At 41.6% G+C, this 25,709-nt stretch overlaps 1 protein-coding gene across 1 annotated transcript in view; it reads left to right on the plus strand.

Moving 5' to 3' along the window:
• Nucleotides 1-2,220: 2,220 nt before the first annotated feature.
• The window catches only part of abcb6b (ATP binding cassette subfamily B member 6 (LAN blood group) b), a gene marked incomplete at both ends in the record, with an annotated part of 42,515 nt that continues 19,026 nt past the window's right edge, over nt 2,221-25,709 (plus strand). The window contains 15 exons of the mRNA XM_079227827.1: nt 2,221-2,295; nt 2,452-2,677; nt 7,949-8,104; nt 10,207-10,299; nt 10,642-10,718; nt 16,792-16,907; nt 17,030-17,151; nt 17,441-17,550; nt 17,743-17,808; nt 17,933-18,058; nt 19,716-19,792; nt 22,151-22,214; nt 24,583-24,668; nt 25,117-25,174; nt 25,441-25,545. Of these exons, the coding sequence (XP_079083953.1) occupies nt 2,221-2,295; nt 2,452-2,677; nt 7,949-8,104; nt 10,207-10,299; nt 10,642-10,718; nt 16,792-16,907; nt 17,030-17,151; nt 17,441-17,550; nt 17,743-17,808; nt 17,933-18,058; nt 19,716-19,792; nt 22,151-22,214; nt 24,583-24,668; nt 25,117-25,174; nt 25,441-25,545 (1,557 nt within the window). The remainder of the gene's footprint in view (nt 2,296-2,451; nt 2,678-7,948; nt 8,105-10,206; nt 10,300-10,641; nt 10,719-16,791; nt 16,908-17,029; nt 17,152-17,440; nt 17,551-17,742; nt 17,809-17,932; nt 18,059-19,715; nt 19,793-22,150; nt 22,215-24,582; nt 24,669-25,116; nt 25,175-25,440; nt 25,546-25,709) is intronic.

Consider the following 25,709-nt stretch of genomic DNA (forward strand, 5'->3'; position numbering starts at 1 on the left):
GTCTAAATTTACATTTAAACATAACTACACACACATACATTTAAATGTCCAAGTGTCCTTGAGCAAGACACTGAACCTAAATTGCTCACCAGGCATCCAATATACGATACACGATATCAAGTGAATTAATGTTTATATATAAAATAAAGTTTTCAGCCCTGGTTTACTGACTTCCTCTTTAAGAAAAGACATTTTACTTTAAAATAATGAAAGAGGAACTTTCAAAGTAAATTAATAAGGTGCTTAAATGGGAAACATGACAATACTTGAATATAAAGTCAGGCAATTAAAAGCATAAAAACGTAATTAATTGCAAATAAAAAACAACGCCATTTCAACTCCTTTTCGTTAAATAGATGAAAGCAGTTCAATTGCAAAAATAAAAAGCGATCAATTTCAGGCTTTAGTCACTTCAGCTGGTTTAATTCTGTTTAAAGACTGAGATCAATCGCACACTTGTTCCATCATGTATGCAGCCTGTCAGTATTTACACACTCAAAGTAGAGATTGTCATATTTCTTTCCGTCCCTGTTAGCTCCCTGTTGTAGCTAGCTGGAGCTCTTGCTAGCGCTCCGTTACTGCCCCGCCGCTAACTTGCACTAGCTCCCCGAAAACCACCGAAAGTAGCGGGACCAGGCACCCGACGTGGGCAGAGGGGACGAGGGCAGTAGCAGCAGCGCTAACCGTAAAAGTTTACGTAATTTTACAATTTTCTCCATTAAAAGGTTGATGGCTAGCTAGCTACACAACCAGAGACTGTACAACCAATGAAGTTAGCCTCTAGTATTAACCTACAGGTGCACCCGAACCAATTAACTTGCCGTGAGCTCCGTTCCACCTGCATACAAACAGAGGTTACCTACAGGTGCACCCTTATCACCCGTCCGCCGGAACCAATAAACATGCCGCCAGTTCCACGCCGTCAAACTAACGTTAGCACAATGGCCGTAGTATTAGCAGGCTTGTTTAGCTTTGTTAGCCTCTTGCTGACGACACACTGTTTGTCATTGCCCACAGGTGCATGCGCATCACCCGCCTGCCGGAACCAATGACTTAGCCGTCAGTTCCGTCCGCTTACAGTGCGCACGGCGTTAAGCTAGCGTTAGCCTCTAGTATTTGGCAGCTGCGTTAGCTTCGTTAGTCTCTTGCTGACTACACGCCGTTTGCGATTAACGTGCTCTTCTTCAAGTTACGTTATATACAAGTGACGTTATATAAGTGACGTTATATACTAGTGACGTTATATACCAGTATTAGCAACTCACGTTACTGTAACAACGTTGAAAGATTCACAACATGATAGTACATACAATTACCCGTAAAACGTTGGGTTACTCATCGATAATACCTTCGGCCAGTGTCAGCGTTAGTTTCCCGCTCTAGTCACCTAACTAGCCCGCTCCCCGCTAACTTCTGCTAGCTCCCCGACAACCACCGAAGGTATCGGGACCAGGCTCGACACCCGACTTGGGCAGAGGGGGCGCGGGCAGTGGCAGCGAGCAGTAGCAGCAATGGCGGCAGCAACGGTGGCCTGTAGCAGCAGCGCGAGCTAGCTAGTGTAGCTAGTAGCGGCGCTAGCTACACTGACCGGCCGTAAATAATAAAAAAAAAAGTACTTACGGCGAGTTCAATGTTAGTTGCTTCCTGCAAACCTATCTCTCTCGTTTTCTGTGTGTGTGTGTGTGTGTGTGTGTGTGTGTGTGTGTGTGTGTGTGTGTGTGTGTGTGTGTGTGTGTGTTTATCAGAATAGTGTACTGTATCGAACTTCAAACTCGTTATTTTCAACTTCAAATTCAAATTCGCTCTCTGGCTTGGACCGTCTGAGTGAATCTTCTGAAGGAGAAAGGGGTAGAAGGCAGGAACAGTGCAGTATTTATACTGCCATTTAAAAAATAATTCGGCAAATCAAATCGGGCGCTTGCATACCAATGGACGTTGGCATGGCAGAGACTTCATTCACGAGGGATTTGAGCAACAATGAACAAAGTGTCTTGATTTTATATTGCTGTTGTAAAAAATGATATTGTAACAACTGAAGTGTTTTAATTGAACTGCTAATGTAAATGAACTAGCTAATCGTAAAGCAGTCATTAATTTCATTTCATGAAAGGTTTTTGTTGTAGATTTGGTATGTAGTGTGGTTTTGCCTGTGAGCTGGATTGATACGGTATCATAAATAATGCTGTGTGTTGTGGATTTATTGCGTACTGTTATAGCAACATGGAGAGTCCTTCGAGTCTGCCGACGTTCGACCCAGACGTGGAGGCCGTGAGGCGGGACCTGCAATTGGTCACTGTGAGTATTACATGTGGTGGATTTGTGTCGTTAGTGTTCATCTGAATATGATATCAGTTGCTTGATGTGTTTTATTCCAAGTCTCTAAATTAACTCATCAAAAGTCTGCATTCATGTTGTATGAATGATATGTACATGTGTTTTTTGTAATTGCAGTACAAATGCACAGATGCCGCTGTCTCACGGCAGGAGCTCTATTCAGAGCTCATGGCCGTGAGCAGCAGCACATTATCCACGTTGGTGCGGCATGTGAGGAGAGGGAAGGCCGTTGAGAAAAAAAAACTCCTGCTGCAGGGGGAGCTGGAGAAGCTGAAAGGCATGCTGGCCAGCTCTCTCCTGCAGCAGGAGAATAAGGAGCTGCTGGCTTGTTTGGAAGCCGATGGTAAGTGTTAGTATTCTGCTAAGCGAATATATAACATTGACATCTGAAGTTAGCACATTTGTTGGTTGCAGTATGAAACAATTAGCATGAAAAAAGGCATTGCATTAATTAAATATGTTTCTATGTATTTGTACAGATGCGGCCTGGAGCACACAGCCAGAGGTGGAGGAGGAAGGGATAATGGATGCTTCCATGTAAAAATGTTGTATGTCATGTTTTGTTTCTTGTTAAATGTTAATTAAATGTTAAATATATAAATAATCTAAATGTGTGTATATATAGATTCATGTCCTGGGCAGTGCAATATCTCAAAATTGCTAGCAATATCTCTCTAGTAAAGAATGAATATGTTTTATATTTCATGAATAAGGTACGATGTGATTTACTGATCAGGCCGGTTGAAAGCAGGGTCGATGAGGACACACACACTCAGTACACACACACAGTCAGTACACACGCACACACACACACTCAGAACACACACACACACACACTCAGAACACAGTCAGTACACACACACACACACATCATGTTTCTCTATGTGAAGTGTAGACCAGGTCACACCCCTCGCCCAGAATGTTTTTTTGACTTGAAAAAATTCACACATGTCCATCTCCACCTGCTCTACAAAAAAGCCTCTCACACCCATAAAGTCCACCGATGAATATTTCCCGCCATCTTGGATTTTGTGAAAAACACGATTTTGCACTTTTCTACTAAACGCTACGTCATTTTCATACCAAACTTGGTACTTATTATCAATGGCACTGGATAATCAATACTGCAGTGAATTAGTGTTTGTATATAAAATAAAGTTTTCAGCCCTGGTTTACAATGTTTACTCACTTCCTCTTTAAGAAAAGACATTTTACTTTAAAATAATGAAAGAGGAACTTTCAAAGTAAATTAATAAGGTGCTTAAATGGGAAACATGACTATAATTGAATATAAAGTCAGGTGATTAAAAGCATAAAAAACGTAATTAATTGCAAATTTAAAAAAACAGCCATTTCAATTCCTTTTTCGCTAAATAGATGAAAGCAGTTCAATTGCAAAAATCAAAAGCGATAAGATTTCAGGCTTTAGTCACTTCAGCTGGTTTAATTCTGTCGAAAGACTGAGACCAATCGCACACTCCATCATGTATGCAGCCTGTCAGTATTTATACACTCAAAGTACAGTTTGTCATATTTCTTGACATTTGGCGACATTCTACAGCTTAATTAAAAATATCCAGCAAGTTTGTGGATGTTTCGAGAAACTGTCATTGACTGCATCCTGGGAGTTTAGTTTTGATTTTACAAAAAATATATATGATTTCACTTTGATTAGTGATGTGCAACGGCCATTTTGTGTGTGTATTTGTAGTGCTCCTAAGTGGTTGATTTGATGACACCTTCAGGGTATGTTTCAGGTGCTCAAATACATAAATTGTGGAAAATCTAGATTTTCGTGGTTATTGAGGATTTTACTTTAAACGTGGAACATGTGTGTCACATTTCAAGTCAATCTGTGTGAGGAGGCGTGGCCTTTCCACAATCTTTGTCACTCACAGATTTGCACATTGTCTCCAAACACCACTTTCATGTCGTTCCTGCAGGTGTCGCTGTTGAAGTGTTTTAATCAGTATATCAAATCAAAGATTTATTTCCACAGAAGAGAGAAAATATATATCTTATAGGAATTGCTTCTCCCGAGACATAAGAAACAGTCACGTTAGACCAGGAGATACGAAACGGTCACATTGGTCACGTTAGCTGGTTAGACCAGGAGATACGAAACGGTCACGTTAGACCAGGAGATACGAAACAGTCACGTTAGACCAGGAGATACGAAACGGTCACATTGGTCACGTTAGCTGGTTAGACCAGGAGATACGAAACGGTCACGTTAGACCAGGAGATACCAAATGGTCACGTTAGACCAGGAGATACCAAACAGTCACGTTAGACCAGCAGATACGAAACAGTCACGTTAGACCAGGAGATACCAAACGGTCACGTTAGACCAGGAGATACCAAACAGTCACGTTAGACCAGGAGATACCAAACAGTCACGTTAGACCAGCAGATACGAAACAGTCACGTTAGACCAGGAGATACCAAACAGTCACGTTAGACCACCAGATACGAAACAGTCACGTTAGATCAATTTTACATGTTTATAACACAATTCAACCATAAATATTAACATAACTCGAAAGTGACTCGAGAGAGCTCCCAAAGTTATGAAAATATATATTTTTATATCCCTAGCTTGATGCCACACATGTTCGGCACACCTTTCTGGAAATCTTACGACCCACGGAATCCGCCAATTCTGCCAAAACCACTGTCAGACAAAGCCTCAGCAAAGTGTTAACCACATTGCATTTTTTTTCCAGCCAAAAAACTGAAATATGACTTACTTATGGATTAAACGATACTTGATTGGTATGTACTGGTGCATCTGCCTGAGCAGAGCCCCTCTGTTGTGGAACCATAGACGTCCAATGTCCAGGAACAAAGTTAGGGCATTTTTGCTTTCAGCGGACCTACATCTACGGTTCACGAAATCTGCACTAAATTTATTACAACAAATATTTAACTTCACTTAATCTAAGTCAAACTTTGCAGAGATACTGTTAACACTTAGTGCTATTTTATAGTATATTTTGAAATTATTCAAATAGCCCTTGTGGTTGAGGAGATATTCTGTATTTTCTTTTCTTTTTTTTAATGGCTGGGGCGTGGGGCTAAACGAGTTAAGGGCTGCGGTTGAATAGTCCATTTTGGTTAGGAACCTTTCTAACTGAGTGAAATGACCCGGAAGTACCCAAGTGGCCGCCATGATAAGTGCCGATCGAATTGTTCAAACGCAAAGGAAAGGAGCTTCAATGCTTCCTAGCTTAGCTCCTTTAGCATAGGAACCACTGGACCTGCCTTTGCGAAAGGAAAGGAGATAATTCCGACCCACAATTCCTTGTGGCGGCAACATTTAAAGTGACGTATCATTCGGCCGTTCACTAGAACAGACGATCATGACCGACAAACGCAGATCATGTAAATAACCGTTGCTATAACTTGGAAATACTTTCAATAATCTGTTAAACCGGGTGGCAAACTATGAACGTGACGTTGCTGAAAACTGCTGTAAGGTGATCAAACTGCTGTAAAGTGATCAAACTGCTGTAAAATGATCAAACTGCTGTAAAGTGATCAAACTGACGTATTGATATTCTCTCTGGTGTTGAACTGCAGCTTCAGCCCTCACTCTTTTATTTTATTTGACTTCAGTTACAGAAACTTTAATGAAAGAGTCAAACTGGACGAGCTCTTCAGTCTTCGTCATGTTTCTGATTATCATCTTTTTAATCAACTATTAAGTCAACACGAGTTGTGTGGTATTTCATAAACTGTAGTCTGCATATTTTTATGATCCAATTATAATCTGCATATAGATAAACCACAACAACAAAAAGGGATATGAGACACATATATATGACACACATTGTTAGTGGGATAACGTATTTAATTCAAGTAATTTTAAATGATCTATTTACTTGTTTTTGTCAAAACGAAATGTTTGATGAATGTAAAAGAAATATATTATTATATATATTAGTATATATTTTCTGCTTGCATTCCTCTGATTTTATGTGTGTTTATGTTCCATCTTTAATCCGTAATGTTGTAGTGTAAAGGTATTTTATCGGGATGAACGCCCACGTGTCTCTTTGTTTACCATATTTATTTTTGGGAGATTGAGATTGGGCCTAAATCTTTCTTTCTTTCTGCAGGTTTAAGAGCAGCAAACGGAAAGAGAAGGGAAAGCACACGCAGTTAAACCTTTTTTAAAATACATTTTCAGGCACACTCGATACTCGTTTTTGAATTAAGCTTGTTTGTCAATACATTTAACATCAGAGAAAAAAATATAGAAATAGATTGTTTTATAGTTTTATAGTATAGATTTTTTTGGTTATATTTTAATATAACCTCACTCAGTCACTCACTCACTCGCTCAAACACAGACACACACACACACACACACACACACACACACACACACACACACACACACACACACACACACACACTGCTCCAAACAAAACAAAATGCTGACCACGGCTACTTTAAATTGAAAGCTCAAAACACAACACTGTGTGTGTGTGTGTGTGTGTGTGTGTGTGTGTGTGTGTGTGTGTGTGTGTGTGTGTGTGTGTGTGTGTGTGTGTGTGTGTGTGCGTGTGTGCGCAGTCACATCACAGCCGGTTTAAGCTCTCAGGCACTAATACGGCTCCGTTAGTGAAAGTATTTGCAGGTAATCCTGTCAGTATGTAAGTGTGGGGTTTCTAGTGTTTCTGCTGCTGAAGGTAAAACTGGAGGGGAATCCGATGGCAGACGTCCCCGTGAAGAGAGGAAGAGGAGGAGGAAGAGGAGTCGTGAATGTTGAGGTTAGTGGATTTAGGGGATTTATGTTTATTTTACAACGTATAACTTTGATTGCCTTTTTGAAACACACACATGAACGAAATAAGTGAAACTGAAGCCTCTTTGTGGCACGAAAGAAGAAAAAACATGACATAGCGTTACAGATGTTTTTGATTGGCATTAACTGTCACAAGGTCACTTTATAGACACTCTGAAAGTGTTAAAGGGGAACTCCACTGACTGCTGTTGGTCGAATTGCATTGTGGGTAATGTAGGCAGCTTCTTTGCTGCTCTATCTGGGTATCAGTGGAGTTTTCTTTTAGTTTCAACACACAGAGAGCCGACTGCCTTTAGTTAACTTAACAGAAGAATCTTTGCTGCTCTTTTTTTTTGGATGAGGGAAAGTTAACCAGAAACAAACCAGTAAGTTTAAAATGATGTTTTGCTGCCCTCTTTCAGGGGATGTCGGATCAGAAAACGCTTCAATGTGTCGTCCCCGAGAGCAGGGTGAAATAAGATATGGTGTCCTTTTTAATTTGGAGGAATTGCAATTGCAGTTATGTGCAAGTAATAGTTCCAGAGACTGTTTCCTGCTCTCTGGCCACAAGGGGGCAGTGTTGTAATGAGCCGGTAACGACTCGATCGATGATTGGTTGCTCACGAGGCTCCGTAGCCGCCGGTGTTGATTGAATTCGTGCAAATTAAAGACCAGGTGAGAACACAAGGGGTCTATGAATATGTCAATCAATATGAATTATAATATCACAAGAAATAACAGAGTAGGACTTCCCCTCTCTCTCCGTCCAGATGCAACACTCCCCCTCTCCTCCCTCCTCCCCCTCTCCTCCCTCGTCCTCAGCCTGGCGTGGCTGTGGGAGGAAGCTGCGGCTGTTGCTGCCGTTCGTGTGGCCCAAAGGCACTGCGGCGCTGCAGGGCCTCGTGCTGCTGTGCGCCGGCCTGCTGGCGGCAGAGCGGCTGGTCAACGTGCTGGTGCCCGTTTACTCCAAGAACATCGGTAAGCACCGAAGGAAAAGAAATAAAGAATAAAAACATAGAGGAGGAATACGAAGATCTGCTGCATTTCACCGTCTGAACTGTAGGTGGCAGTGTGCTCAAGTTTTTGAAGTGCGTCCTCCCTCATTCCCTTATTCCCTTATTCCCTTATTCCCTTGGTTGATTATGTGTCTTTGATTTGATTTGTTAGGTTTTCATGTTGTTAAAAATGGAAAAAGTTTGAAGAAAGTCGATCTATTGTTCATCCAGAGTTTATTGTGTTTTCATTGAGTACATTTAGACAGTTTGCCACGGCTTGATTTGACAATCATTTAGATTTTAAGATTTTCAACTTCTGCACCACATTTACAGCAAACCTGATTTGAACCCTTGACCGACATGTAGTCATATGAACGAACGCTGATGCTTTTGTGTACCTCTTTTATCAATAATGACTGCAATGGACCAAATGGTAAAAAAAAAAAAAAAACAGTTTTATAAAATTAGTTTAGCTATTTATTTATAATAAGCTAAAAAAAAAGTAACTGAACTCACAAAAGGCTTTCTCTCAAATTAGTAACATTGTCCCTCTACAGGTGCACTTTATTAATCCCAAATTGGGAAATCATATCCATCCATTATCCAAACCACACCAGTCTGTCACAGGGCAGACACACATATATTTATGTGTATATATCTGACACGGGGAGAACATGCAGACTCTGCACAGAGGGACTGCCCAGTCCGGGATTTGAACCCAGGGCCCTCTAGTTGTGAGGCAACAGTGCTATTAGCCACTACACCACCAGCCTATGGGAAAATATGTAACAATACAAAATAAAACCAGGCTAACTTTGGCCTGGTTTTGATTTGGGGCCTGTAAAAAAAGTAAAAAAATAAATGTGTTGCCAATAACTCAAAGAGAAATGAATTACACTTCAAAGCAGAATGCTAGAAGGACTGATTGCTCAACGCCAGTCAAATGTTTAAAACTCATCAACACAGAACGGAGCATAAGAATAGAGGACAGCAAGTGTTTAAAGACGTTGACCGGTGACTTCTCACGCCGTTTGTCAGAAAACAGTTGAGCGGCTGTGGAATGAGATCTGATTGGCTTGAAGGAGGAAGCGACCTTTTATTTCCCCGGTGGGTGTCATCCTCTGCCAACGTCTTTTGTTCCCTGTTTTGTACTCCGGACTGCATCCACCGCAAGGCAGCAACCCAGAAGGCTCCACTTCAGAGGAAGTCAGCATTCAGTTTGTCTTCGGCTTTAGAGAGGGGGGGCTGGTGTGTGTGTGTGTGTGTGTGTGTGTGTGTGTGTGTGTGTGTGTGTGTGTGTTTTCTTCTTTTTTTCTGGGAGGTCACCCCCTCCTGCCAGTCATGCTTAGCCGGCATTAGCGGCCCTTTTTCGTGGAGTTAACACACCGGTACAACGGAGGTTTTGTCCCCGGGTCCGACCCCGCCTCCCAACCCTCCGACTCCAGGACCCCGATGCCAAAGAGCTGCGAGTACCCCCCACTGGAAACACACACTGGACGCTTCAAGAAGGAGAATACACACATCTCTTTATTCATTTCTGCCCATTTAAAAAACAAAAAAAATCTTATTTCCTTCCTTTTTTCTCACCATGTCTGTCTCTCTGTCTGGATCCTCTCTTCTTCTTCTTCTTCTTCTTCTTCTTCTTCTTCTTCTTCTTCTTCTTCTTCTTCTTCTTCTTCTTCCTCCCTTCATCTCATCTCATTTCATCCCGATTCCCAGCACTTGTACTAAATGGTAATGAATGTGAATGAGAACGTCTGTGTGTCAGAAAGGGGAGTGTGATCGTGTGTGTGTGTGTGTGTGTGTGTGTGTGTGTGTGTGTGTGTGTGTGTGTGTGTGTGTAAGTAAAAGTAGCAGAACCACAGTGTAGACATACTCTGTATACTATAATGACGAATTCACACAAATAAAAGTACAAAAGAGTCACATTATGGAGAAAACGTGGTATAAAGTAGCGGAAAATGGAAAAAGGAAAGTACAAGAACATCAAAACTCTACTCAAGTATACAACTTCTGTACTTAATGACTTCCGTGTGTGTGTATGTGTGTGTATGTGTGTTTGTGTGTGTGTGTGTGTGTGTCCAGTGAATGAACTCTCTGCAGGAGGCGGCTGGTCTTCGCTGATCGTCACCGTCTGCATCTACACTCTGCTCAAGTTCCTGCAGGGAGGAGGGGCAGGTGTGTGTTCACACGCTGAGGGAAGTGTGTGTACGACATAAGAGTGTGTGTTCAACATAAGAGTGTGTGTTGAACATAAGAGTGTGTGTACGACATAAGAGTGTGTGTTTGACATAAGAGTGTGTGTTTGACATAAGAGTGTGTGTTTGACATAAGAGTGTGTGTTTGACATAAGAGTGTGTGTTCGACATAAGAGTGTGTGTTCAACATAAGTGTGTGTGCTCGACATAAGAGTGTGTGTTCGACATAAGAGTGTTTACACCATAAAAGGCGTTCACATCATGTAATCTTCGGCGTCGTTCCTCCCTCATCTTCATCTTCTCTCTCTGTCGTTTCTTGTAGGAACCTCTGGTTTCATCAGCAACCTGCGGCAGTTCATGTGGATCAAAGTTCAGCAGTTCACCAGCAGAGGCGTTCAGGTCACTCTTCTTCTTCCTCTTCTTCTTCCTCTTCTTCTTCCTCTTCTTCTTCTTGTTCTTGTTCTTCATCTTCTTGTTCTTCCTCTTCTTGTTCTTCCTCTTGTTCTTCTTGTTCTTGTTCTTCTTGTTCCTCTTGTTCTTCCTCTTCTTGTTCCTTTTGTTCTTCCTCTTCTTGTTCTTCTTGTTCTTCTTGTTCTTGTTCCTCTTGTTCTTCCTCTTCTTGTTCTTCTTGTTCTTCTTCCTCTTCTTGTTCTTCTTGTTCTTCTTCCTCTTGTTCTTCTTCTTCTTCCTCCTCTTGTTCTTCTTCTTCTTCCTCTTCTTGTTCTTGTTGTTCTTGTTCTTCCTCTTGTTCTTCCTCTTCTTGTTCTTGTTCTTGTTGTTCTTCCTCTTGTTGTTCTTCCTCTTCTTGCTCTTCTTGTTCTTCTTGTTATTGTTCTTCCTCTTCTTGTTCTTCTTGTTCTTCCTCTTCTTGTTCTTCTTGTTCTTCTTGTTCTTCCTCTTCTTGTTCTTGTTGTTCTTCCTCTTCTTGTTCTTCCTCTTCTTGTTCTTCTTGTTCTTCCTCTTCTTGCTCTTCTTGTTCTTCCTCTTCTTGCTCTTCTTGTTCTTCTTGTTATTGTTCTTCCTCTTCTTCCTCTTCTTGTTCTTCTTGTTCTTCTTGTTCTTCCTCTTCTTGTTCTTGTTCTTGTTGTTCTTCCTCTTCTTGTTCTTCCTCTTCTTGTTCTTCTTGTTCTTCTTGTTCTTGTTCTTCCTCTTCTTGTTCTTGTTCTTGTTGTTCTTCCTCTTCCTCTTCTTGTTCTTCCTCTTCTTGTTCTTGTTCTTCTTGTTCTTCCTCTTCTTGTTCTTCTTGTTATTGTTCTTCCTCTTCTTGTTCTTCTTGTTCTTCCTCTTCTTGTTCTTCTTGTTATTGTTCTTCCTCTTCTTGTTCTTCAAGTTCTTCCTCTTCTTGTTCTTGTTCTTCCTCTTGTTCTTCCTCTTCTTGTTCTTGTTCTTCCTCTTCTTCTTTTTGTTCTTGTTGTTCTTCCTCTTCTTGCTCTTCTTGTTCTTCTTGTTATTGTTCTTCCTCTTCTTGTTCTTCCTCTTCTTGTTCTTCTTGTTCTTGTTGTTCTTCCTCTTCCTCTTCTTGTTCTTGTTGTTCTTCCTCTTCCTCTTCTTGTTCTTCTTGTTCTTCTTCCTCTTCTTGTTCTTCTTGTTCTTCTTCCTCTTCTTGTTCTTCTTCCTCTTCTTGTTCTTCTTGTTCTTCTTCCTCTTGTTCTTGTTCTTCTTCTTCTTCCTCTTGTTCTTCTTCCTCTTGTTCTTCTTCTTCTTCTTCCTCTTCTTCTTCTTGTTGTTCTTGTTCTTCCTCTTGTTCTTCCTCTTCTTGTTCTTGTTCTTGTTGTTCTTCCTCTTGTTGTTCTTCCTCTTCTTGCTCTTCTTGTTCTTCTTGTTATTGTTCTTCCTCTTCTTGTTCTTCTTGTTCTTCTTGTTCTTCCTCTTCTTGTTCTTGTTCTTGTTGTTCTTCCTCTTCTTGTTCTTCCTCTTCTTGTTCTTCTTGTTCTTCCTCTTCTTGCTCTTCTTGTTCTTCTTGTTATTGTTCTTCCTCTTCTTCCTCTTCTTGTTCTTCTTGTTCTTCTTGTTCTTCCTCTTCTTGTTCTTGTTCTTGTTGTTCTTCCTCTTCTTGTTCTTCCTCTTCTTGTTCTTCTTGTTCTTCTTGTTCTTGTTCTTCCTCTTCTTGTTCTTGTTCTTGTTGTTCTTCCTCTTCCTCTTCTTGTTCTTCCTCTTCTTGTTCTTGTTCTTCTTGTTCTTCCTCTTCTTGTTCTTCTTGTTATTGTTCTTCCTCTTCTTGTTCTTCTTGTTCTTCCTCTTCTTGTTCTTCTTGTTATTGTTCTTCCTCTTCTTGTTCTTCAAGTTCTTCCTCTTCTTGTTCTTGTTCTTCCTCTTGTTCTTCCTCTTCTTGTTCTTGTTCTTCCTCTTCTTCTTTTTGTTCTTGTTGTTCTTCCTCTTCTTGCTCTTCTTGTTCTTCTTGTTATTGTTCTTCCTCTTCTTGTTCTTCTTGTTCTTGTTGTTCTTCCTCTTCCTCTTCTTGTTCTTGTTGTTCTTCCTCTTCCTCTTCTTGTTCTTCCTCTTCCTCTTCTTGTTCTTCTTGTTCTTCTTCCTCTTCTTGTTCTTCTTGTTCTTCTTCCTCTTCTTGTTCTTCTTCCTCTTCTTGTTCTTCTTGTTCTTCTTCCTCTTGTTCTTCTTCTTCTTCTTCCTCTTGTTCTTCTTCCTCTTCTTGTTCTTGTTGTTCTTGTTGTTCTTGTTCTTCCTCTTGTTCTTCCTCTTCTTGTTCTTGTTCTTGTTGTTCTTCCTCTTGTTGTTCTTCCTCTTCTTGCTCTTCTTGTTCTTCTTGTTATTGTTCTTCCTCTTCTTGTTCTTCTTGTTCTTCCTCTTCTTGTTCTTGTTCTTGTTGTTCTTCCTCTTCTTGTTCTTCCTCTTCTTGTTCTTCTTGTTCTTCCTCTTCTTGTTCTTCTTGTTCTTCTTGTTCTTGTTCTTCCTCTTCTTGTTCTTGTTCTTGTTGTTCTTCCTCTTCCTCTTCTTGTTCTTCCTCTTCTTGTTCTTGTTCTTCTTGTTCTTCCTCTTCTTGTTCTTCTTGTTATTGTTCTTCCTCTTCTTGTTCTTGTTCTTCAAGTTCTTCCTCTTCTTGTTCTTGTTCTTCCTCTTGTTTATCCTCTTCTTGTTCTTGTTCTTCCTCTTCTTCTTTTTGTTCTTGTTGTTCTTCCTCTTCTTGCTCTTCTTGTTCTTGTTGTTCTTCCTCTTCCTCTTCTTGTTCTTCTTGTTCTTGTTGTTCTTCCTCTTCCTCTTCTTGTTCTTCTTGTTCTTCCTCTTCTTGTTCTTCTTGTTCTTCTTGTTCTTGTTCTTCCTCTTCTTGTTCTTGTTCTTGTTGTTCTTCCTCTTCCTCTTCTTGTTCTTCTTGTTCTTCCTCTTTTTGTTCTTCCTCTTCTTGTTCTTCCTCTTCTTGTTCTCCTTGTTCTTCTTCCTCTTCTTGTTCTTCTTGTTCTTCTTCCTCTTGTTCTTCTTCTTGTTCTTCTTCCTCTTGTTCTTCTTCTTGTTCTTCTTCCTCTTGTTCTTCTTCTTCTTCTTCCTCTTCTTGTTCTTGTTGTTCTTGTTCTTCCTCTTGTTCTTCCTCTTCTTGTTCTTGTTCTTGTTGTTCTTCCTCTTGTTGTTCTTCCTCTTCTTGCTCTTCTTGTTCTTCTTGTTATTGTTCTTCCTCTTCTTGTTCTTCCTCTTCTTGTTCTTCTTGTTCTTCTTGTTCTTCCTCTTCTTGTTCTTGTTCTTGTTGTTCTTCCTCTTCTTGTTCTTCCTCTTCTTGTTCTTCTTGTTCTTCCTCTTCTTGCTCTTCCTCTTCTTGTTCTTCTTGTTCTTCCTCTTCTTGTTCTTCTTGTTCTTCCTCTTCTTGTTCTTCCTCTTCTTGTTCTTCTTGTTCTTCCTCTTCTTGTTCTTCCTCTTCTTGTTCTTCCTCTTCTTGTTCTTCTTGTTCTTCCTCTTCTTGTTCTTGTTCTTGTTGTTCTTCCTCTTCCTCTTCTTGTTCTTCCTCTTCTTGTTCTTGTTCTTCTTGTTCTTCCTCTTCTTGTTCTTCTTGTTATTGTTCTTCCTCTTCTTGTTCTTCTTGTTCTTCCTCTTCTTGTTCTTCTTGTTATTGTTCTTCCTCTTCTTGTTCTTCAAGTTCTTCCTCTTCTTGTTCTTGTTCTTCCTCTTGTTCTTCCTCTTCTTGTTCTTGTTCTTCCTCTTCTTCTTTTTGTTCTTTTTGTTCTTCCTCTTCTTGCTCTTCTTGTTCTTCTTGTTATTGTTCTTCCTCTTCTTGTTCTTCCTCTTCTTGTTGTTCTTCCTCTTCTTGTTCTTCCTCTTCTTGTTCTTCTTGTTCTTCCTCTTCTTGTTCTTCTTGTTCTTCTTGTTCTTGTTCTTCCTCTTCTTGTTCTTGTTCTTGTTGTTCTTCCTCTTCCTCTTCTTGTTCTTCCTCTTCTTGTTCTTGTTCTTCTTGTTCTTCCTCTTCTTGTTCTTCTTGTTATTGTTCTTCCTCTTCTTGTTCTTCTTGTTCTTCCTCTTCTTGTTCTTCTTGTTATTGTTCTTCCTCTTCTTGTTCTTGTTCTTCAAGTTCTTCCTCTTCTTGTTCTTGTTCTTCCTCTTGTTCTTCCTCTTCTTGTTCTTGTTCTTCCTCTTCTTCTTTTTGTTCTTGTTGTTCTTCCTCTTCTTGCTCTTCTTGTTCTTCTTGTTATTGTTCTTCCTCTTCTTGTTCTTCCTCTTCTTGTTCTTCTTGTTCTTGTTGTTCTTCCTCTTCCTCTTCTTGTTCTTCCTCTTCTTGTTCTTCTTGTTCTTCTTGTTCTTGTTCTTCCTCTTCTTGTTCTTGTTCTTCTTGTTCTTCCTCTTCCTCTTCTTGTTCTTCTTGTTCTTCCACTTCTTGTTCTTCTTGTTCTTCCTCTTCTTGTTCTTCTTGTTCTTGTTCTTCCTCTTCTTGTTCTTCTTGTTATTGTTCTTCCTCTTCTTGTTCTTGTTCTTCTTGTTCTTCCTCTTCTTGTTCTTCTTGTTCTTGTTCTTCCTCTTCTTGTTCTTGTTCTTCTTGTTCTTCCTCTTCTTGTTCTTCTTGTTCTTGTTCTTCCTCTTCTTGTTCTTCTTGTTCTTCCTCTTCTTGTTCTTCTTGTTATTGTTCTTCCTCTTCTTGTTCTTCTTGTTGATTCCTCTTCTTGTTCTTCTTGTTCTTCTTGTTCTTCCTCTTCTTGTTCTTGTTCTTGTTGTTCTTCCTCTTCTTGTTCTTCCTCTTCTTGTTCTTCTTGTTCTTCCTCTTCTTGTTCTTCTTGTTCTTCTTGTTCTTGTTCTTCCTCTTCTTGTTCTTGTTCTTGTTGTTCTTCCTCTTCCTCTTCTTGTTCTTCTTGTTCTTCTTGTTCTTCTTGTTCTTCCTCTTCTTGTTCTTCTTGTTCTTCTTGTTCTTCTTGTTCTTCCTTTTCTTGTTCTTCTTGTTCTTGTTCTTCCTCTTCTTGTTCTTGTTCTTGTTGTTCTTCCTCTTCCTCTTCTTGTTCTTCCTCTTCTTGTTCTTGTTCTTCTTGTTCTTCCTCTTCTTGTTCTTCTTGTTATTGTTCTTCCTCTTCTTGTTCTTCTTGTTCTTCCTCTTCTTGTTCTTGTTGTTCTTGTTCTTCCTCTTCGTCTGCAAAGGATTTATTAGAACTTGGCAGAAAAAACGTCCGCTTGGACTCGAGGATGTAAACTGATTAAAATAAATAAAAACATGTTTTTGGGCCTCAAGAATTCAAATGCTAATTGGGACAATTTCACACAAACGTCGACGAGGATGAAATGATTAAGTGAAGACGGTTTGGAGCGACGTGGATGTGAACTGCGACCGGATTCATACGTTAAAAAAAAGATGTGTCTGTAACGAGGTGGATCCGGTCCCTTTGATGTGTCTTCTCTCGGTGACACATGCCCACATGGTAATAGGTTCCTCTCCCAGTAAACCTCAGCATTGTTTACATGTGAAAAAGATTAGGGAACACACTTGTTTTGGAAAATCTCATCTTCTTCCCTCCTCCCTTTGGTTGACGAAAACACTCAAAATGTGCATTGCAGCTGTCGCGTTGAATCCAGGCGACACGTTGTGGTTCCCTCTGATGAGGCAGATTAAACCAGATTAAAGGTCAGCTAGGTAAATGCATGTGTACATGTTTTGTATTCATAATCTATATATATATATATATATGTATATGTATATATATGTATATGTATATATATATATATATATATATATATATATATATATATATATATATATATATATATATATATATATATATCTATTAAATGCAGTAAAAAGTATAATATTTGCCTCTGAATTGCAGTGGAATATAGAAATATAAAGCAGCGAAAAAATGGAATTACTCAACTGAAGTACAAGTACCTCAAAATATACTTAAGTGCATGTACTTTCCACCGCTTTAAAGTCAACTAATTATTTTCCATTTGTGTCATTATTTGCTCTCTCTCTCTCTCTCTCTCTCCGTGTCCTCCTTCCTTCCTTCCTTCCTTCCTTCCTTCCTTCCTTCCTTCCTTCCTTTCCTCCACACTTCAGGTGTGTTTGTTTTCCCACCTGCACGGCTTGTCTCTGCGCTGGCACCTGGACAGACGCACCGGAGACGTGCTGAGGAGCGTCGACAGAGGCACTTCCTCCATCAACAACCTGCTGAGGTCTTGGAGACACACACACACACACACACACACACACACACACACACACACACACACACACACACACACACACACACGTTTATTGGCTTAATGGTAATCTTCCGGTTGTTTTCTGGCTCCAGCTACATCCTGTTCAGTATCCTCCCCACCGTCTGTGACATCATCATTGCCATCATCTACTTCGTCTCCTACTTCAGTGTCTGGTTTGGACTCATCGTGTTCACCTGCATGGTCCTCTACCTCAGTGAGTCAGTGTGTGTGTGTGTGTGTGAACCATGAGTGTGTTTTCAACAGGAAGTGAGTCAGTGCCGTCTGCCTCATCTATTTAAACCGCAATATGGATCAAAATCATCAAGAAAAGTTGAATCAGAGCACACAGACGTGACATATAGACATATTTTTAGGAGTCAGGTTGACTTTCTGACGTTCTGTAATTGGGTTACTGTTGTTTCGTTTGGGGTTTTGAAATGTATTGGCATCGTATGCATGATGTAAAAACTAAAATATACAAAACGTATGACATCTTGGAACAGCCTGCACCATCCTGATCACAGAGTGGAGGACCAAATACAGGAGAGAGATGAACGACCGAGACAACAACGCCAAGTCCAGAGCCGTGGACTCGCTGCTCAACTTTGAGACGGTATATTGCGCAATATGTTTCCTATTAATTCCCTGGAGTTATTAAAAAGTCTGTTGAAGCGTCTGTTGAGCAATAAGCCTCATAGGAAGTGGTTGTAGTCACTGTGACATGGACTGACGTTTTGAAGCAAAGAGTTGGACATTTTGTTCCAGTGTTCTTCCAGATGTTTAAGGATTGTATGTGTTTTCACAGGTGAAATATTACTGTGCTGAGGACTATGAAGTCCACTGCTTTGAGGAAGCCATTCTGAAATATCAAGTAAGCTTGAAGAGATCATTTGGGAGGAAAGCATTGTCTAAACCTGGCATGCTCCAGGTACAACAACATGCTTTGTCTGTATTTCGTATTGTAATTGATCCGCGTGCTGGTTGTGTTGGTGCAGCAATGTGAGTGGAAGAGCTCGGCCTCCCTGGCTCTGCTGAACCAAACCCAGAACGTCATCATAGGATCAGGACTCCTGGCTGGATCTGTGCTGTGTGCCTACCTGGTCTCCGAGGGGCAATTCCAGGTATCGGTGAAGAGTAAACAAAACTGTAGAATCCAACATCAAAATCACAAGTCTGCATACAAGTTATGGGTCTTGAGTAGCCTCAAGTTTTTTTTGTTGCTTTTACTTAAAGCTGGGCGAAGGCAGTTTTTGAGTAAAAACACCATTATTTGAAAATAGAGCCCTCGCCCTGCAGCTCTCCTCTGTGTCCTAAATCCTCTCCCACCTGTTTCTTTGAATACCGAAATCTGTGTTTGCTTTGTGAGCAACTTTATGAGCAATTTAATTTGCCAACCAGTGTGCAAAACACCTGGTGGCAATCGTGGGATCCCGTCCAACACCGGTCTCAAACAATGCTCTCAAACAATGGTGTCTGCCTCCCCTTCCACGCTTCATTCAAACACCTTTACTAGTGCTAGTCATTCATGTGACTCTTCATCCTCCATACGGTAACATGTCTGCAATCTCTCTCCTGACCACCACGGGGCGACACCTCTGGTTGTATAGAAGTATATGCTTCATATGTTAAAGCTGCAATCTCTCTCCTAACCACCATGGGGCGACTCCTCTGGTTGTATAGAAGTATATGCTTCATATGTTAAAGCTGCAATCTCTCTCCTAACCACCACGGGGCGACTCCTCCGGTTGTATAGAAGTATATGCTTCATGTGTTAAAGCTGCATTCTCTCTCCTGACCACCAGGGGGCAACTCCTCTGGTTGTATGGAAGTCTATGCTTCATGTGTTAAAGCTGCATTCTCTCTCCTGACCACCAGGGGGCAACTCCTCTGGTTGTATAGAAGTCTATGCTTCATGTGTTAAAGCTGCATTCTCTCTCCTGACCACCACGGGGCGACTCCTCTGGTTGTATAGAAGTATATGCTTCATATGTTAAAGCTGCATTCTCTCTCCTGACCACCAGGGGGCGACTTCTCTGGTTGTATAGAAGTCTATGCTTCATGTGTTAAAGCTGCATTCTCTCTCCTGCCCACCTGGGGGCCGACTCCTCTGGTTGTATAGAAGTATATGCTTCATATGTTAAAGCTGCATTCTCTCTCCTGACCACCAGGGGGCAACTCCTCTGGTTGTATAGAAGTCTATGCTTCATGTGTTAAAGCTGCATTCTCTCTCCTGACCACCAGGGGGCGACTCCTCTGGTTGTATAGAAGTATATGCTTCATGTGTTAAAGCTGCATTCTCTCTCCTGACCACCAGGGGGTGACTCCTCTGGTTGTATAGAAGTCTCTGGAAATTACTCTACTTCTCTTGATGTATTCCCTCAGTAAACATTGTAAACATGAGTTTATGTCTCAATCTCTAGTTTCAAGTCTTCTTCAATACAGCATGATGTTCATTTAGTAAATGATGGTCATTTAGAGTCTTACTCTGATTGACAGGTTCTATCAGAGCTGTACACGGCGTCTCTACGTCCCTCTCCTCTCGACCACGAGAACTAAATCAGACATCTTGTTGGCGATGATTTAAACCAACGACGTGGCCTCAGGGCCTCTGAATCAGACGTGATGGGCGACGCTTTAACTCCGACCGCAGAGATACTTTCTCCATCACAACCTTGTACGATGTAGACAGGTCAGACCTGTGCTCTCAGCTTGCTAGTATGGGGAGAATAAAGATGATCAGCGATGTTCAGCAGCTGTTTGTGTTTACGTCCCCCTCAGGTCGGAGACTACGTTCTGTTCGGCACCTACATCATCCAGCTGTACACGCCCCTCAACTGGTTTGGGACCTACTACAGGTGAGTCAGGTGGAGAAACCGGGGGCCACGGACCCCTGAAGGTCCTTTGTGGCAGCCACACTCTACTTTTCAATGATGGGAGGCTCGGGTTAGAGGGGTGGTTTTAAAATGTAATTAACTTTTTGTTATTTACTTGTTCACAACTAGACTTGACTTATAAACACAGTGAGAAGGGACCTTTGTGAATATATTGATGTGACTCTTATTTCTGATAGTTGTAGAATATGTCACATATATTAGTTTATATATACTTACTAAATAATACCAGTATATTCATCTGAGAAAACTGCTAAAACTACCCCACGTAATACTACTTATTTGATTACTCCTGCTACTAAAGCTAGTACCACTACTTCTCCTGATACTACTACAGTTACTACCGCTAGTACTGCATCTAGTACTGCATCTAGTACTGCATCTAGTACTGCATCTAGTACTCCATCTAGTACTCCATCCAGTACTGCATCTAGTACTGCATCTACTGTATTCAGTACTGCATCTAGTACTGTATCTAGTACTGCATCTAGTACTGCATCTAGTACTGCATCAAGTACTGCATATAGTACTGCATCTACTGCATCTACTGCATCTAGTACTGCATCTACTGCATCTAGTACATCCAGTACTGCATCTAGTACTGCATCCAGTACTGCATCTAGTACTACATCTAGTACTATATATAGTGCTGCATCTAGTACTACATCTAGTACTGCATCTAGTACTGCATATAGTACTGCATCTAGTACTACATCCAGTACTGCATCTAGTACTGCATCTAGTACTGCATCTACTGCATCTAGTACTGCATCTAGTACTGCATCTAGTACTGCATCTACTGCATCTAGTACTGCATCTACTGCATCTAGTACTGCATCTAGTACTGCATCTACTACATCCAGTACTGCATCTAGTACTGCATCTACTGCATCTAGTACTGCATCTAGTACTGCATCTACTACATCCAGTACTGCATCTAGTACTGCATATAGTACTGCATCTACTGCATCTACTGCATCTAGTACTGCATCTAGTACTGCATCTAGTACTGCATCTACTGCATCTACTGCATCTAGTACTGCATCTAGTACTGCATCTACTGCATCTAGTACTGCATCTAGCACTGCATCTACATGCATCTAGTACTGCATCTAGTACTGCATCTACTGCATCTACTGCATCTAGTACATCCAGTACTGCATCTAGTACTGCAATCAGTACTGCAATCAGTACTGCATCTAGTACTGCATCTAGTACTACATCTAGTACTGTATATAGTGCTGCATCTAGTACTACATCTAGTACTGCATCTAGTACTGCATATAGTACTGCATCTAGTACTACATCCAGTACTGCATCTAGTACTGCATCTAGTACTGCATCTACTGCATCTAGTACTGCATCTAGTACTGCATCTACTGCATCTAGTACTGCATCTACTGCATTTAGTACTGCATATAGTACTGCATCTACTGCATCTACTGCATCTAGTACTGCATCTACTGCATCTAGTACTGCATCTAGTACTGCATCTAGTACTGCATCTACTGCATCTACTGCATCTAGTACTGCATCTAGTACTGCATCTACTGCATCTAGTACTGCATCTAGCACTGCATCTACATGCATCTAGTACTGCATCTAGTACTGCATCTAGTACTGCATCTACAGCATCTAGTACTGCATCTAGTACTGCATCTAGTACTGCATCTACTGCATCTAGTACTGCATCTAGTACTGCATCCAGTACTGCATCCAGTACTGCATCTAGTATTGCATCTAGTACTACATCTAGTACTGTATATAGTGCTGCATCTAGTACTACATCTAGTACTGCATCTAGTACTGCATATAGTACTGCATCTAGTACTACATCCAGTACTGCATCTAGTACTGCATCTAATACTGCATCTAGTACTGCATCTACTGCATCTAGTACTGCATCTACTGCATCTAGTACTGCATCTAGTACTGCATCTAGTACTGCATCTAGTACATCCAGTACTGCATCTAGTACTGCATGTAGTACATCCAGTACTGCATCTAGTACTGCATCTAGTACATCCAGTACTGCATCTAGTACATCCAGTACTGCATCTAGTACATCCAGTACTGCATCTAGTACTGCATCTAGTACTGCATCTAGTACATCCAGTACTGCATCTAGTACATCCAGTACTGCATCTAGTACTGCATCTAGTACTGCATCTAGTACATCCAGTACTGCATCTAGTACATCCAGTACTGCATCTAGTACATCCAGTACTGCATCTAGTACTGCATCTAGTACATCTAGTACTGCATCTAGTACTGCATCTAGTACATCCAGTACTGCATCTATAATCCTGGCTGTGTCTGCAGGCTGATTCAGAGTGCGTTTGTCGACATGGAGAACATGCTCACCCTGTTGACGGAGCAGAAAGAGGTGAGTCAGGAATATATCATTTATATGTGAAATGTAAATGTATCTTTATTCTTTTCAGACATTATTCAAAAAGTTTTATACCACAAAAAAAGAAGTATACAAATGATATACAATATAAATAGATAAATATTATACGAAATACATACGTTCCCCCTTGAAAGCAGATTTTTGTTGAATGAGAAAATGTATTATTTTATTGATTATAGATTATTTGCATTTGATTTGTTTTTCAATATCATGACTTGTCATAACACTGGGCAAAAATAATATTTAAGTTTTTTTTTTAATCAACACGATAATATAATAGTAATAATCTGCTATTGCTAATGCAGTTAAACTGGAAGAATAATCACAGGCATTATCTGACAACCTTTTTAAATGTATAGGAAAGTGTGTGTGTAGAATATATATTTTATATAAATACAATAATCGCATATATGTATAAGTGGATAATACAAACTAAAATATTCCTTGAGTTACTCACACAGTCAGAGGTCGGCGGATTAGGAGATCAACAAGTGTTTGTCTGTGACTTTGTGTGTGTGTGTGTGTGTGTGTGTGTGTGTGTGTGTGTGTGTGTGCACATACACAGTGTCTGCATGTATGTCTGTGTGTACGTCTGTCTTTGAGTGTGTGTGTGTGTGTGTATGTGTGTGTTTCGGTGGGAAAAGGCGTCGTCCGGCTGCCCCACTAAAGGCTCCTGCATTCACTGGCCCTTGATATGGTAAACAGCCACATGAATGTGGACAAAAGCATTAAGAGCACCTTAAAAACACAGCGGCCCTTTTCTTTGGCTTGGGAAGCTGCGGGCGAAGGGAGTCAGGGAGTCAGGGCGGAGGAGGAGGAGGGGGAGGAAGAGGAGGAGGAGGAGGGTGAGGGTGAGGAGGAGGTCAGAAACGAGGGAGTGATCGCCGCCCCCCAAAAAAATCAATGCAATCAAACTTTGCTGGTAATATTTTGTAAAAACCTAATGATTACATCGCAATATCTGCATAGATGAAGGGATGAAGATCTAAGGAAGCGAGGAGGTGAGAAGGAGGGATCTATAAAGGAGGAGAGGAGGGAACAAGTAGAATATGACGGGAGAAAGAAAGAAGAAGGGTAAAACACATCTCACTTTCTCCTCCTCGCCTTCTCTCTTTTTCCTCATCTATCCTTCTTGTCTCCTTTATCCTTCCCCATCTCCTCTTTCCTTCCTCCCTTTTCTTCCTACTTCCTCTTCTTCTTGTTTTCTCCTCTCCTCCTCTTCAATAACAAAAAAATAACCTTGGTCGTCCTCGGTTTTTGACGTTAGAAACAGCAGTCGACGGACAACAAAGAAGACATCTCAACCCTACTCACTTTCTCCAGAGCTTTTGACCGCATCGCATGGTCTTCATCTTCACATTGCAGATGCTCAAACCTTTTATCCGTGTTGATGGATCCATCTTGGCTACATCTAGTGATGAAGACCATGTGATGCGGATGAAAGAACCGGAACAAGATTCTCTCTTTTTTATTTTTTTGGCTTTTCTACTATTTTGGGAAACACATGAATCTTCCACGAATCTCATCGCTCCTGTGTTCCGTGTCTCGCTGACCCTGGTTTCCCTTCCTCCTCCTCCTCCTCCTCTTCCTCCTCTTCCTCCTCCTCCTCTTCCTCCTCTTCCTCCTCCTCCTCTTCCTCCTCTTCCTCCTCCTCCTCCTCCAACTCCTCCTCCTCCACCTCCTCTTCCTCCTCTTCCTCCTCCTCTACCTTCTCTTCCTCCTCCTCCTCCTCCTTCTCCACCTCCTCCTCTTCCTCCTCTTCCTCTTCCTCCTCTTCATTCTCCTCTTCCTCCTCCACCTCCTCCTCCTCTTCTTCCTCCTCTTCCACCTCCTCCAACTCCTCCTCCACCTCCTCTTCCTCCTCCTCCTCTTCCTCCTCTTCCTCCTCCTCCTCCACCTCCTCCATTTCCTCCTCCTCTTCCTCCTCCACCTCCTCTTCCTCCTCCTCTTCCTCCTCCACCTCCATCCACCTCCTCCTCCTCTTCCTCCTTCTATTCCTCATCCACCTCCTCCTCCTCCTCCTCCTCCACCTCCACCTCCTCTTCCTCCTCCTCCTCCTCTTACTCCTCCTCCTCCTCCTCCTCCTCCACCTCCTCTTCCTCTTCCTCCTCCTCCTCCACCTCCTCCTCCTCCTCCTCTTCTTCCTCCTCCTCCTCCTCTTCCTCTTCCTCCTCCTCCTCTTCCTCCTCCTCCTCCTCCTCCACCTCCACCTCCACCTCCTCTTACTCCTCCACCTCCTCTTATTCCTCCTCCTTCTCCTCATCCTCCTCTTCCTCCTCCTCCTCCTCCTCCACCTCCACCTCCTCTTACTCCTCCTCCTCCTCCTCCTCCTCCTCCTCAGGTCCAGGATGCTGAGGATGCCCAGGACTTGCGGCTCCCAGCAGGTCAGGTGGCGTTTGACAGAGTCAGCTTCAGCTACGTTCCCGGGTGTGTAGCCAACGACGAATCTGCTTCCACTTTTCCCGCCGTTTGATCCGATTTCATGCAATTTGCTCACGACACAAAGTGACACAAGAGTGAAGAAAAACAGCTGTTTGCACCGACCGTCACTGTCGGCCTGTTTTAACCCTGACCACCATGTTTTTTATCGTAAACATCACACACTACATAGTTTTTTTGCTGCGTAAACCTAATCAAACCCTGACTATCGAGGCGGCACATCAGAAAACCGCTATGCGAATAACACCATAATGATCTGCGGTGGCAAGATATGTCTTTTTAGGGTGGAGGACATTTTGTTTTCAAACATTCGTGCTTGATAGTTATTAAAATCAGATAACTTTTCAAGATTAATAGTAGCGAGATGAGAAGGGAATAATGTCTGAACCTGTGTGTGTGTGTGTGTGTGTGTGTGTGTGTGTGTGTGTGTGTGTAGCACTGAGATTCTCAGGGACGTGTCCTTTACGGTGGAGGCAGGACAGACGGTCGCTTTGGTAAGTTGTCCTTTTGTTTACTTCTATTGTCTATCAGGTCCAATTGAATGTGTCACTATTACCGGATTTTCAAAATAAAATGTAAGTATCACTTAATGTACCTCTAGTGGCGTTTATCAGCGGTGGATTGCATAATGCAAACTGTAAAGGAATCTACAGTTTGTACAATAAAACTAAATTGTATTTGTGTGTGTGTGTGTGTGTGTGTGTGTGTGTGTGTGTGTGTGTGTGTGTGTGTGTGTGTGTGTGTGTGTGTGTGTGCGCAGGTTGGTCCGTCTGGATCAGGGAAAAGCTCCATCCTGCGTCTGTTGTTCAGATTTTACGACTGTCAGAGTGGCAGCATCCGCATCGACGGGCAAGACATCTCCAAGGTAAACCAGGGGGCAACTCTGGTTGTATAGAAGTATATGCGTCATGTGTTAAAGCTGCATTCTCTCTCCTGACCACCAGGGGGCGACTCCACTGGTTGTTTAGAAGTATATGCCTTATGTGTTAAAGCTGCATTCTCTCTCCTGACCACCAGGGGGTGACTCCT

This window comes from Taurulus bubalis, assembly GCF_910589615.1.
Source record: "Taurulus bubalis genome assembly, chromosome: 1".
Taxonomy (NCBI): domain Eukaryota; kingdom Metazoa; phylum Chordata; class Actinopteri; order Perciformes; family Cottidae; genus Taurulus; species Taurulus bubalis.